At 48.1% G+C, this 12,188-nt stretch overlaps 1 protein-coding gene across 1 annotated transcript in view; it reads left to right on the top strand.

Annotated features, from left to right (window-relative positions):
• TECTA (tectorin alpha) overlaps positions 1–12,188 on the top strand; it is an 81,851-nt gene that overhangs the window by 25,326 nt on the left and 44,337 nt on the right. The window contains 3 exon segments of the mRNA XM_081541620.1: positions 419–1,011; positions 2,319–2,892; positions 10,773–11,374. Of these exon segments, the coding sequence (XP_081397746.1) occupies positions 419–1,011; positions 2,319–2,892; positions 10,773–11,374 (1,769 nt within the window).

The following is a 12,188-nucleotide window of genomic DNA, read 5'->3' on the forward strand; positions in this document are numbered from 1 at the left end:
CTTATACACCCATCAGCTGAATATCTTAAACCATCTCCCTGGTTGTAGATCACTCAATACTAAACCTGTATTGAATAATCGGTCAAATCTAGATAGGATAGTAACCTGAAGTTTTCTTCCAGTCTTTCTTCCATCATTTTTTTCCTTCCATCTTTCTTCCAAGATGATCAAATGAGGTTCTAATCCATCTCGCTGCTCAGCAGTTATTACCAAAGGAGTTGAGCTCCTCACTATAGACACAACCTCAGTCTCCCTTCCCCCAGTGAGTGCCGCCTGGACCCTCCTCCAGGAACCAAGTGGTCCAGAAGGGGCGTTCTTCCTCCAGGCAACCCCCCTCTCCCCCCCGTGCGTGGTGGATCTGGCCTGTTAGCCCCCAGGTCATTCACCTTGTCACACTCTCTCCTCTCCCCCACGTCAGTGTCCACCGTGCAGTGCCCGAGCTTCAGCCACTACTCCGTGTGCACCAGCAGCTGCCCAGACACGTGCTCGGATCTGACGGCCTCGCAGAACTGCGTCACGCCCTGCACGGAGGGCTGCGAGTGCAACGAAGGCTTCGTCCTCAGCACCAGCCAGTGCGTCCCACTGCACAAATGCGGCTGTGAATTCGATGGCCACTACTACGCCATGGGCGAGTTCTTCTGGGCCACGGCCAACTGCACGGTACAGTGCCTGTGCGAGGAGGGCGGCGACGTGTACTGCTTCAACAAGACGTGCCGCGGCGGGGAGGTGTGCGCCGTAGAGGACGGCTATCAGGGCTGCTTCCCCAAGCGGGAGACCGTGTGCCTGCTCAGCCAGACCCAGGTACTGCACACCTTCGACGGCGCCACCTACGCCTTCCCCGCCGAGTTCTCCTACACGCTCCTCAAGACCTGCCCCGAGCGGCCGGAGTACTTGGAAATCGACATCAATAAGAAAAAGCCCGAGGCGGGGCCCGCCTGGCTGCGGGGTGTCCGGATCCTGGTGGCCGACCAAGAGGTCAAGATAGGAGGCATCGAGGCTTCGGAGGTCAAGGTAAGACTCCTGTGGCCTTGGAGAGTTTTCCGATGAGTCCGGCGGTGGAGACGCGTTCTTCAGGCTTGCCTCGATGCCTCTGACCGTGAGCGGATTCTAGGACCGCAATGACTCTGAAATGGGAGAGCTTGCTAACTTGTCAACCCCAAGTATGCATCAAGTGGAGACATGGAGTGAAGCTAGGATTCCTCAAATGAGAGGAGGACCAGCTCCCCAGAATAGCAAATACTTACAGGACGCCTACTATGTGCCAAGCACTATCCTAAGCAGTATGGCATTTCATCCTGCGTCATAGATAATATTATTCTCATTTTACAGATGAGAAAACTGACGCACAGAGAGGTTAAGTGACTTCCCCAAAGACACACAGCCCTAAAATGAGATTCAAGGCTGGGTCAGCTGGCTCCAGAGTCTGTGCTCTCTACCCTGTACTATGCTGGATCTTCTATTTATAGATGGAAATCCATGTGACACTAGGGTGCCTGCTATGGTGCCTCCTGTCCCTGTGTTCTGGTCTAAAATACCCAATACTACACATACAGGCTCACAGATAATTAGTTCTAGAAGGAATTTTTGGAAATCATCTAGTGCAACTCCTCATTTTCATAGGAGAACCCCAAAAAGGCTAAGTGAGGGCCCTGGGCCTGACAACTGGGTGGTGGCAGAACTGAGATGAGGAAGGGTTGGGGGAGGGGTGGTTCACCCTCCTTCCAGTAGTACATGCATTTCATAATATCACATGACATCTAATCTAGAAAGCAAAAGTCAATGCAGTAAATAAAACATCCATCCACAAACTGAAAGGGCTATGTTATTATTCCCACTGACATGCTGGCAGAAATTAATTTATTGAACTAGTGTTAGGCAGATAGGCAGATGGACAGCTGGATAATTAGATATATATACCGTGTGCTTCCAAGGGGCTGAGATACAGGAAGAGTAAGATTTGAAGAGCGAGGAAGGGCAAGGAAGGGGGCAGGAGTAAGTCACATATCTACAATGACTGTTGCTCACACTTCAATGTTTGGAACTAGCTCAGGGTCTCTCTCTCTCTCTCTCTCTTTCACACACACACACACACACACACACACACAGCAAATGTGTTGGATCAGAGGAGCCTGGAATAAAAACAGCGAAGATGCCCATGAAAAAACAGTTGACATGTGTGTGGTTTCCACAGATTGTCAGCTTCTCGACACTTCTCCAAGGGCTAGTCATGGGGCAGAACCACGTCTTTATTCACAGCCTAGGAAACTGTGGGCACTCTGTGCGTATCTGGGATGAATGACAGTGATTTAATTTTTCAGGTGAATGGTCAGGAAGTGGAACTGCCTTTTTTCCATCCTTCGGGAAAGCTGGAAATCTATCGAAACAGAAACAGCACAACGGTGGAGTCCAAGGGCGTGCTCACTGCGCAGTACTCAGACGTGGGTCTGCTCTACATCCGACTCTCCACGGCCTACTTCAACTGCACGGGGGGCTTGTGTGGCTTCTTCAATGCCAATGCCAGCGACGAGTTCTGTCTACCCACTGGCAAGTGCACGGACAACCTGGCAGTGTTCCTGGAGAGCTGGACCACTTTCGAGGAGATCTGCAACGGGGAGTGCGGGGACCTGCTGAAGGCCTGCAACAACGACTCGGAGCTGCTGAAGTTCTACCGCAGCCGTTCCAGATGCGGCATCATCAACGACCCCTCCAACAGCTCCTTCCTGGAGTGTCACAGTGTGGTCAATGTCACCGCCTACTACCGCACCTGCCTCTTCCGCCTGTGTCAGAGCGGGGGCAATGAGTCGGAGCTCTGTGACTCCGTGGCTCGGTACGCAAGTGCCTGCAAGAACGCCGACGTACTGGTGGGCCCCTGGAGAACCCACGACTTCTGCCGTGAGTTGGGGTGGCGTTATGGGGGAGGCCAGCTGGGATGATGGGCGGGGCAAGAGCTGAGACTTCCCATTGGATCTTCTCTTTCTGATGGAATCCTGCATGCAAGGACAATCTAATTACCTTGTAGACTTTCCTCGGGTGTCCTCTGGAAGGCCTGTCCCTCCAGACCAGACTGTTTCTCACTTTTTTATTTTTGTTTCTCATCACACAGTCCCTCTTCGCTGTACAACACTTAGCTCTTGACCTTTGGTTTTATCTAGTGGAGGAGACACATCATGTCAAAGCACTAGAAATCTTTGTGACAGCTCAGTGGGTCCCTTCTCTATTGGCAGCAGGACCCCATTCATTTCAACATAAAGTGATCAGTCGGGGTACCTTCTCCCGAGTAGAGATTAGCCCTATTCCCAAGGACAACTTGACAATGGTTATGAAGAGCCCCATGTAGCTGGTTTTTCATTTTGTCCTCAGAACATCTGATCCCTCTCGGCAATACTGGTAGTAATTAGAATAATTGCTGGGAAGAGGAGATAGAGAATCTCCTCGGCTATGGGGGAGCCCAGAGGGAGGAGTAAGTGGAAAGGTAGAAGGAGGGGTGGCTGAGGAGGTGGGACCCAGGCCTGGAACCAGGACTGACCCAACTGGACCACATCTCCATATCTCTTCCGTACCAAGAAGGTCAGACCTCACCAAGACCAACCCCACCATTGAGAATTCCATCCCTCATGTCAGATTATCTCTCTCCCATTATATTTCTTCCTATTTAACTTTTTACTTTGAAATAACTTGAAAGTTACAGGGAAGGTGCAAGCCTATCTGTATAGCTTTCACCCAGATGAATCTGCTGCTAGCATTTTACCCCACTGGCCTTGTCATTCTCTCTCACTGTCTCTCTGTTTGAAAAGAAGTTGCAGAGATCATATCCCTTTGCCCCTAAATACGTAAGTCTGTATTTCCTTAGAATCAGGACACTCATTCATAGCATAGTACAGTTACTGACCTTAGGAAACTTAACACTGATGCGATAACTTAACACTGGTATTTCAGTTTTTCCAGCTGACCTAGCAACGTCCTTTATGGCTTTAGCCCTCTCTCAATACAGACCTAGTCTTAGGATCCCATGTGGCATTTGGTTGTCATGTCTCTTTGGTTTCCTTAAACCTAGAACAATTCCTTAGCTTTGTCTCTAATGATCTTGTCATTTTTAAAGAATAGAGCCTCCCCCCTTTTGAAATAGAATGGCCCCCCATTTGGGTTGGATGTATCCCCATGGCAGGGTAACACTGTACATTGCACCAAGCTTCCTGCTTAGGAGATGCCTGTTTTCCTCCTGGTATCAGGTCACATGGGTGGCACACTGTGTAGAGCCTCCTCTCATTAGGGATGGGCGTGTTGGTCCCCGGGTCAGGAGTTGTCAAATGTCTTCACTCTGTGTCACTATGGGGTTTCTCCCATGCAATTAATGACCACTCTGTGGGGAGATACTTTAAGACCATACAGTGTCCTGCTTGTCCTCAGAGTCCCCCTCCTCAATTTAGTGCCCAGCGATGACTTATGCTCGTATCGATCTTCAGCATGGTGACTCCAAGCTGACCGTTTCCTGCTCCTGGGCTCTTTCCCCTAGTATACATCAGCAGATGTTATTTTACTAAGCCCTTGCTTCTCTTCTGTCTGCCTATCACCTATCTATCATTTATCCATCCATCCACCTATTTATTTATCTCAATCATCTATCTATCTTTTGAGGGGGCACACCAGGCGGTTTGTGGGATCTAGTTCCTAGACCAAGGGTCAAACCTATGCCTCCTGCTTTGGAAACGTGGTGTCCTAACCACTGGACCTCCAGGGAAGTCCTTCATCTATCTTATCAATATGGACACGTGGATTCCTATTTTTCGTCAGTTATTTGTGTTTCCTGTTGCTCGTGCTCATGCTCAGTCACTCAGTCATGTCCGACTCTTTGTGACCCCATGGACTGTAGCCCGCCAGGCTACTCTGTCCATGGGATTTCCCAGGCAAGAATACTGCAGTGGGTTGCCATTTCCTCCTCCAAGGACTCTTCCTGACCCAGGGATCGAACCCACAGCTCCTGCTTGGCAGGCAGATTCTTTACCACTGAACCACTGGGGATATATTATATTTGTTAATTATTTTGGCATTAAAATTGTTCCAAATTTAGCCTGTGAGAACCCCTTCAAGTTGCCTCCTACCTCCTTTTCATAGATTTCTGTCATTTTCTTTCTTTTTGAAAAATTAATTTATTTTTAATTGGAGGATAATTGCTTTACAATGCTGTGTTGGTTTCTGCCTTACATTAACATGGATCAGCCATAAGTATACACATGTCCCCTCCTTCTTGAACCTCCCTCCCACCCATTTTCTTACTTTCTAGATTAACAAGATGCTCCACATCATCTTTTAGCCTTCCCTTCCCCAGCCTAGAATCAACCATTACTCCAAGAAGTCCAGGTTCCTTTTGGTGGAGAATGTTATTAGAAGTTGAGTTCTGGGTAATTCCCTGGTGGTCCAGTGGTTAAGACTCCATGCTTCCAATGCAGGGGACATGGATTCGATCCCTGCTCAGGAAACTGAAGCATTGCAACAGGGCCAAAAGATTGATAAAAAAGAAGAAGCCAAGGTCTGCGTGAGGCTCACCTACCACTACTGGAGTATCCTTACTTTGCCTCTAAGCCCTTTCAGTAGAAAATTCTTAAACAGAACTAAGACACACACACACAGACACACACACACTCATCTTTATTGTATAATAATGTCCTTGTTTCTAAGCATCAAAAATCCAAAGGAGTGTCATCCCAGAGATAGGCGGTTTTGTCCTGGGTGACCCTGACCACACTGCAGAGGGTTTAATGGCAGAGGCTGTGAATCCTGGAGCTGGAATTCTGGGAATGCTCTTTTCAGAAATTCACCTAAAGGGAGGGAAGCTCCAAGGTTTCTACTGACCACCACACCTACCGGGACTCAGAATGCCTTCCCACGGCCTTCTCCTTAACCCACCTCCCACATCCTCTTCTGCCCCACTGCTAGCTTGTCTGCAATGATCTCCATCCCGCCCCCTGCACTCAGCTTTGTAGTTATAGTTCATTCGTGTTACAAGATTACAGAGTCTGCCCATACCCAATCCATGTTGTTGCCAGGCTGTATCTATGTCATCCTTTTAGATTATGAGCTCCTACCCAGCAGGAAATGTCACTGGATTGTTTTTGTACTGCACCGAGCACAGTTTGGTGGCATTGTTCATGTGAAGTAAGTGTGGGGGTATGGCAATGATGCTTTCCTTTCCTGGTTGCAATACCTGATGAGAATTGCTTCTCCCCATCCTTCACCAATGGCTCTATTAAGACCTGTAAGACCTAGAACTAACACCAAAAAAAGAAAAAAAAAATGCCCTTTTCCTCGTAGCGGACAGGAATGCAAAAGTAGGAAATCAAGAGATACCTGGAATAACAGACAAGTTTGGCCTTGGAGTACAAAATGAAGCAGGGCAACAGCTAACAGAGTTTTGCCAAGAGAACATGCTGGTCATAGCAAACACCCTCTTCCAACAACACAAGAGAAGACTCTATACATGGACATCACCAGATAGTCAATACTGAAATCAGATTGATTATATTCTTTGCAGCTGAAGATGGAGAAGCCCTATACACTCAGCAAAAACAAGACTGGGAGCTGACTGTGGCTCAGATCATGAACTCCTTATTGCCAAATTCAGACTTCAATTGAAGAAAGTAGGGAAACCACTAGACCATTCAGGTATGACCTAAATCAAATCCCTTATGATTATACAGTGAAAGTGACAAATTGATTCAAGGGATTAGATCTGACAGACAGAGTGCCTGAAGAACTATGGACAGAGATTTGTGACATTGTACAGAAGGCAGTGATCAAGACCATCCCCAAGAGCAAGAAATGCAAAAAGGCAAAATGATTGTCTGAGGAGGCCTTACACATAGCTGAGAAAAGGAGAGAAGCTAAAGGCAAAGGGCAAAAGGAAAGATATACCATTTGAATGCAGAGTTCCAAAGAATAGCAAGGAGAGATAACAAAGCCTTCCTCTGTGATCAACGCAAAGAAATAGAAGGGGAAAGACTAGATAAAATAGAATGAGAAAGACTAAAGATCTCTTCAAGAGAATTAGAGATATCAAGGGAACACTTCATGCAATGATGGGCACAATAAAGGACTGAAACGGTATGGACCTTACAGAAGCAGAAGATATTAAGAAGAGGTGACAAGAATACACAGAAGAACTATACAAAAAAGATCTTAATGACCCAGATAACCACAATAGTGTGATCACTCACCTAGAGACAGACATCCTGGAATGCAAAATAAAGTGGGCCTTAGGAAGCATCACTACGAACAAAGCTAGTGGAGGTGATGGAATTCCAGTTGAGCTATTTCAAATCTTAAAAGATGATGCTGTTAAAGTGCTGCACTCAATATGCCAGCAAATTTGGAAAACTCAGCAGTGGCCACAGGACTGGAAAAAGTCAATTTTCATTCCAATCTCAAAGAAAGGCAATGCCAAAGAAAGTTAAACTACTGCACAATTGCACTCATCTAACATGCTAGCAAAGTTATGCTCAAAATTCTCCTAGCCAGGCTTCAACAGTACATGAACTGAGAACTTCCAGATGTTCCAGCTGTATTTAGAAAAGGCGGAGGAACCACAGATCAAATTTCCAACATCTGTTGGATCATTGAAAAAGCAAGAGAGTTCCAGAAAAGCATCTACTTCTGCTTTATTGACTACGCCAAAGACTTTGACTGTGTGGATCACAACAAACTCTGGAAAATTCTTAAAGAGATGGGAATACCAGACTGCTTCCTGAGAAATCTGTATGCAGGTCAAGAAGCAACAGTTAGAATCAGACATGGAACAAGAGACTGGTTCCAAATTGGAAAAGGAATAAGTCAAGGCTGTATATTGTCACCCAGTTTATTTAACTTATATGCAGAGTACATTATGTGAAATGCTGGACTGGATGAAGCACAAGCTGGAACCAAGATTGCCCGGAGAAATATCAATAACCTTAGATATGCATATGACACCACCCTTATGGCAGAAAGCAAAGAGGAACTGAAGAGTCTCTTGATGAAAGTTAAAGATGAGAGTGAAAAAGCTGGCTTGAAACTCAGCATTCAAAAAACTAAGACCATGGCATCCAGTCACATCACCTCTTGGCAAGTAGATGGGAAAAAACTGGAAACAGGGAGAGACTTTATTTTCTTGGGCTCCAAGATCACTGCAGATGGTGACGGCAGCCATGAAATTAAAAGACAATTGCTCCTGGGAAGAAAAGCTATGACCAACCTAGACAGCATATTAAAAAGCAGAGACATTACATTGCTGACAAAGGTCGGTCTAGTCAAAGCTATTGTTTTTCCAGTAGTCATGTATGGATGTGAGAGCTGGACTATAAAGAAAGCTGAGCGCCGAAGAATTGATGCTTTTGAACTGTGGTGTTGGAGAAGACTTGAGAGTCCCTTGGACTGCAAGGAGATCCAACCAGTCGCTCCTAAAGGAAATCAGTCCTGAATATTCATTGGAAGGACTGATGCTGAAGCTGAAGCTCCAATACTTTGGCCACCTGATGCAAAGAATTGACTCACTGGAAAAGATCCTGATGCTGGGAAAGATTTAAGGTGGGATAACAAGTGGATGACAAAGGATGAGATGGTTGGTTGGCATTATCGCCTCAATGGACATGAGTTTGAGCAAGCTCTGGGAATTGGTATGGACAGAGAAGCAAGCCTAGCTTGCTGCAGTCCATAGACTACAAAGATTTGGACATGACTGAGTGACTGAACTGAACTGAATCCTTCATCAGGGCCTGCAGAGCTGGAGCAAGTGTTTTTAAGTACTTCTTTTAGAGGGAGACATGTGGACAGCAGCAGCCACGTGGGGCCTGGCTTCCTCGGGTGGGGGGTCACGGCACACACTTGAGAATGCCCTAGGATGCGTGGATGGGTCTGGCGAGGCGGTCCAGAGCACACACACTTGATAATCAAGTCTCTGGGTACTAAGCGGTTAATCTGGCCCGGGTCTTGCAGAGTGGGGATTGGATTGCGTGACAACTGCAAATCAGGAACACAATCTTCTTTGGGCCTGGAGAGGGACAACCACTGCTTTTGTGTTCAGATATTTTTTTAACCAGCACTCACTGACAGAGTCAGGCTACCCAATTAAGTAATTTCAGAGGCATTTTGGGGGCCAGGAGAAGTTTTATTACTTCACGTCTGTATATTCCAGACTTTCAGACACATTCAGACAACACAATAAGTCATAAAACGGGAGCCATTTAAATAAGTCATGTTATTTGCTATCACCATAAACCTGCAGTCAGTGTTAGAACATTCATAATTTAGAGACAAATGTGAAAATCCCTCTCTACAGACATATTTTATCAGCGCTGAACTAGCCTTCAACTAGTCAGCGGAAGTGGAGACAACCCCTTAGCCCAGAGGGGAAAAAGAGATTGGCTTTCAGTACACAGTGCAGAACTGTTGAGCTGGTACTCGTGGGCAGAGCTATTACTGCCAGTCACTTTATCTCTCTATAGTGTCCTTGGATTAAAAAACCCTCTTAAGGAGTGACAGTGTACATAATACCTAAAGAGGGTCTTAAAGGCAAGATTTCAAACTCCCAGGAGATGGTGGGTGAGGACCTTCACAGATCTTCAGACAACACAGACCTGTAGGTAGATTTCTTCTCTGCTCCTGGACTCACCCCGGCTCATATCAAATTCTGACAAACAAAAATAATAAAGAGAAATGGGAAGGTTCCACAGAACCCCACGGCGAGCCATGTGTGCTTTTCTTTGATGTGCTGTGCTTAGTGACTCAGAGACTTAACCATCAAGGAAGGCTTCTAGACAGAAGCACAACTTGGAGTGAAGTTGGAAGACAGGTAGCATTTCACTTGGTGAGGGCCATGCCGGTGCGGCCAAGGGCATGAACAGAGGAGGTGGGGGTGACCATTTCTGAAGTCAGTGAGGACGCGGAAGGGGTCAGAGGGCACAGGAGCAGAGAGACAGAAGACCCAGGGTGAGTCCTGTTTGTACAGTGGTGGCACCTCCCTGAAGCCTGTCTGTAATGGCAGGAAGTATAAGAGGCGGAAGAGCACAGCGTTTACTGACACTCTAGTATGGACTTGGCACGTTAGATTGTTAATCCTCAGAACAGCGGTCCTAGTTAAGCGTTGTCCTTGTTTAACAAAAGAAGAAACTGAAGCTCAGAGACAGTACCCCCAAGGTCTCTGTGGCCTCAAAGCATTTGCTCCTTCCAGGACTCTCTTTCCAGAGTCTTTGAGTTTGGAGACTTAGATTCAGGAGACACAGGTTTGAATCTCTCTCCAGTACTTACCAGAGGAGTGAAGTCACTGAACTTCAGTTTCCTCACCTATAAGACAAGGGTGATTCGACTTTCCTTACTGTCCAGATTATTGGGAAAATTACACTAAAATGCCTAGAACAGTGCCTGGCATATTGCAGGTGCTCAGGAACAGGCCTGTCCTCCCAGAATCTTCTATGTGAAAAATCAAGTGCACTAGAGGAGCACGTGACAAAGGCTCACGGAGTCTTGGATGGATCACCCCCAGTGAAGCTGGTGGTGTGCTGATCATGTGGCATTCGCTCAGCTCACTGTGCTAGACAAGTAGAGTCACATGCAGCATATACACATGCATGCACGCACAGGCACACACGTGCATCGCACACACCCATGTGTGCACACACATGCACATATACATGTGCATGCAGCCATGAATGCACACGCACTCGTGCATGCTGATGAGTGTACACAAACTCTGTCTCTGTTCTCTGTCCCTTTCTCAAGCCCCTCTTCTCCTTGCCCACCCTCAGCTCTGGAGTGCCCGGAGAACAGCCATTTCGAGGAGTGCGTGACGTGTACGGAGACCTGTGAGACCCTGGCCCTGGGCCCCATCTGTGTGGACACCTGCTCTGAGGGGTGTCAGTGTGACGAGGGCTACGCCCTGCAAGGCAGCCAGTGCGTCACCCGGAGCGAGTGTGGCTGCCACTTCGAAGGGCACCAACTTGCCACCAATGAGACCTTCTGGGTGGACCTGGACTGCCAGATCTTCTGCTACTGCAATGGCACGGACAACAGCGTCCACTGTGAGAGCATCCCCTGCAAGGACGACGAGTACTGCATGGAGGAGGGCGGCCTCTACTACTGCCAGGCCCGCACCGACGCCTCCTGCGTCGTCTCGGGCTACGGCCACTACCTGACCTTTGACGGCTACCCCTTTGACTTCCAGACCAGCTGCCCGCTCATCCTGTGCACCACAGGAAGCAGGCCGAACTCAGACACGTTCCCCAAGTTCATCGTCACAGCCAAGAATGAGGACCGAGATCCGTCGCTGGCGCTGTGGGTCAAGCAGGTGGACGTGACCGTGTGGGGCTACAGCATCGTGATTCTCAGGGCCTACAAGCACACAGTGCTGGTGAGTGGGTGCAGGGCCCCCGCAGGGGAGCCGTGGGGGTGCGGGGACAGGGCTCCCGGGCCAGCAAGTCAGGCTGCAGCCGAACCAGGCAGGCCCAGGATCCAAGGAACAGCAGAGGATGTCAGGGCAGAGGGGCCCTGCAGATTTCCTGTCACTGTATCTTACAGATAAGGAATGGAGCCCTCAGACAGGAAAATACCCAGGTCACCGGTCTCCAAATTAGGAACAGAGCCAGCTCTAGGAACTCAGCCTTTCATGTCACAGCAGAGTGTGCTGGGGACGGCACAGACCTAGATGGAGTCCCAGCTCGGCTACTGTCAAGTGCCTCAGGCAGTTGCTGTCTATGTAGGAGAAGGCACGCCTAGTACAGGCTAGGCATCTGCAAGTGTACTGTTGTCTAATCCATCTCTTTGCCTTCCTTTATTTTATTTGTTTTTGGCTGTGCTGGGTCTTCGTTGCTGTGTGCAGGCTTTCTCTAGTTGTGGCAAGTGGGGGCTACTCCCCAGTTACATTGCACAGGTTGCTCGTTGCACTGGCTTCTCTTCTCTGGAGCACAGGCTCTAGGGTGCACGGGCTCAGTACTTGTGGTTCATGAGCTTAGTTGCCCTGCAGCAGGTAGGATCTTTCCAGACCAGGGATCAAACCCGTGTCTCCTGCATTGGCAGGTGAATTCATAACCACTGGACCATCAGAGAAGCCCCCTCCTTCCCTTCTTTGAGATAAAAACATTTGCCTGCTTGGGCCTCCTTCCACCTCTTCCAGTTTCCCTTCGGTTCCCAGGGAACCTGGGAGTTCAAGAGTCTTACCCACGTTT

This window comes from Giraffa tippelskirchi, chromosome 11, assembly GCF_054371585.1.
Source record: "Giraffa tippelskirchi isolate mGirTip1 chromosome 11, T2T-mGirTip1v1.2.pri, whole genome shotgun sequence".
Lineage (NCBI taxonomy): Eukaryota > Metazoa > Chordata > Mammalia > Artiodactyla > Giraffidae > Giraffa > Giraffa tippelskirchi.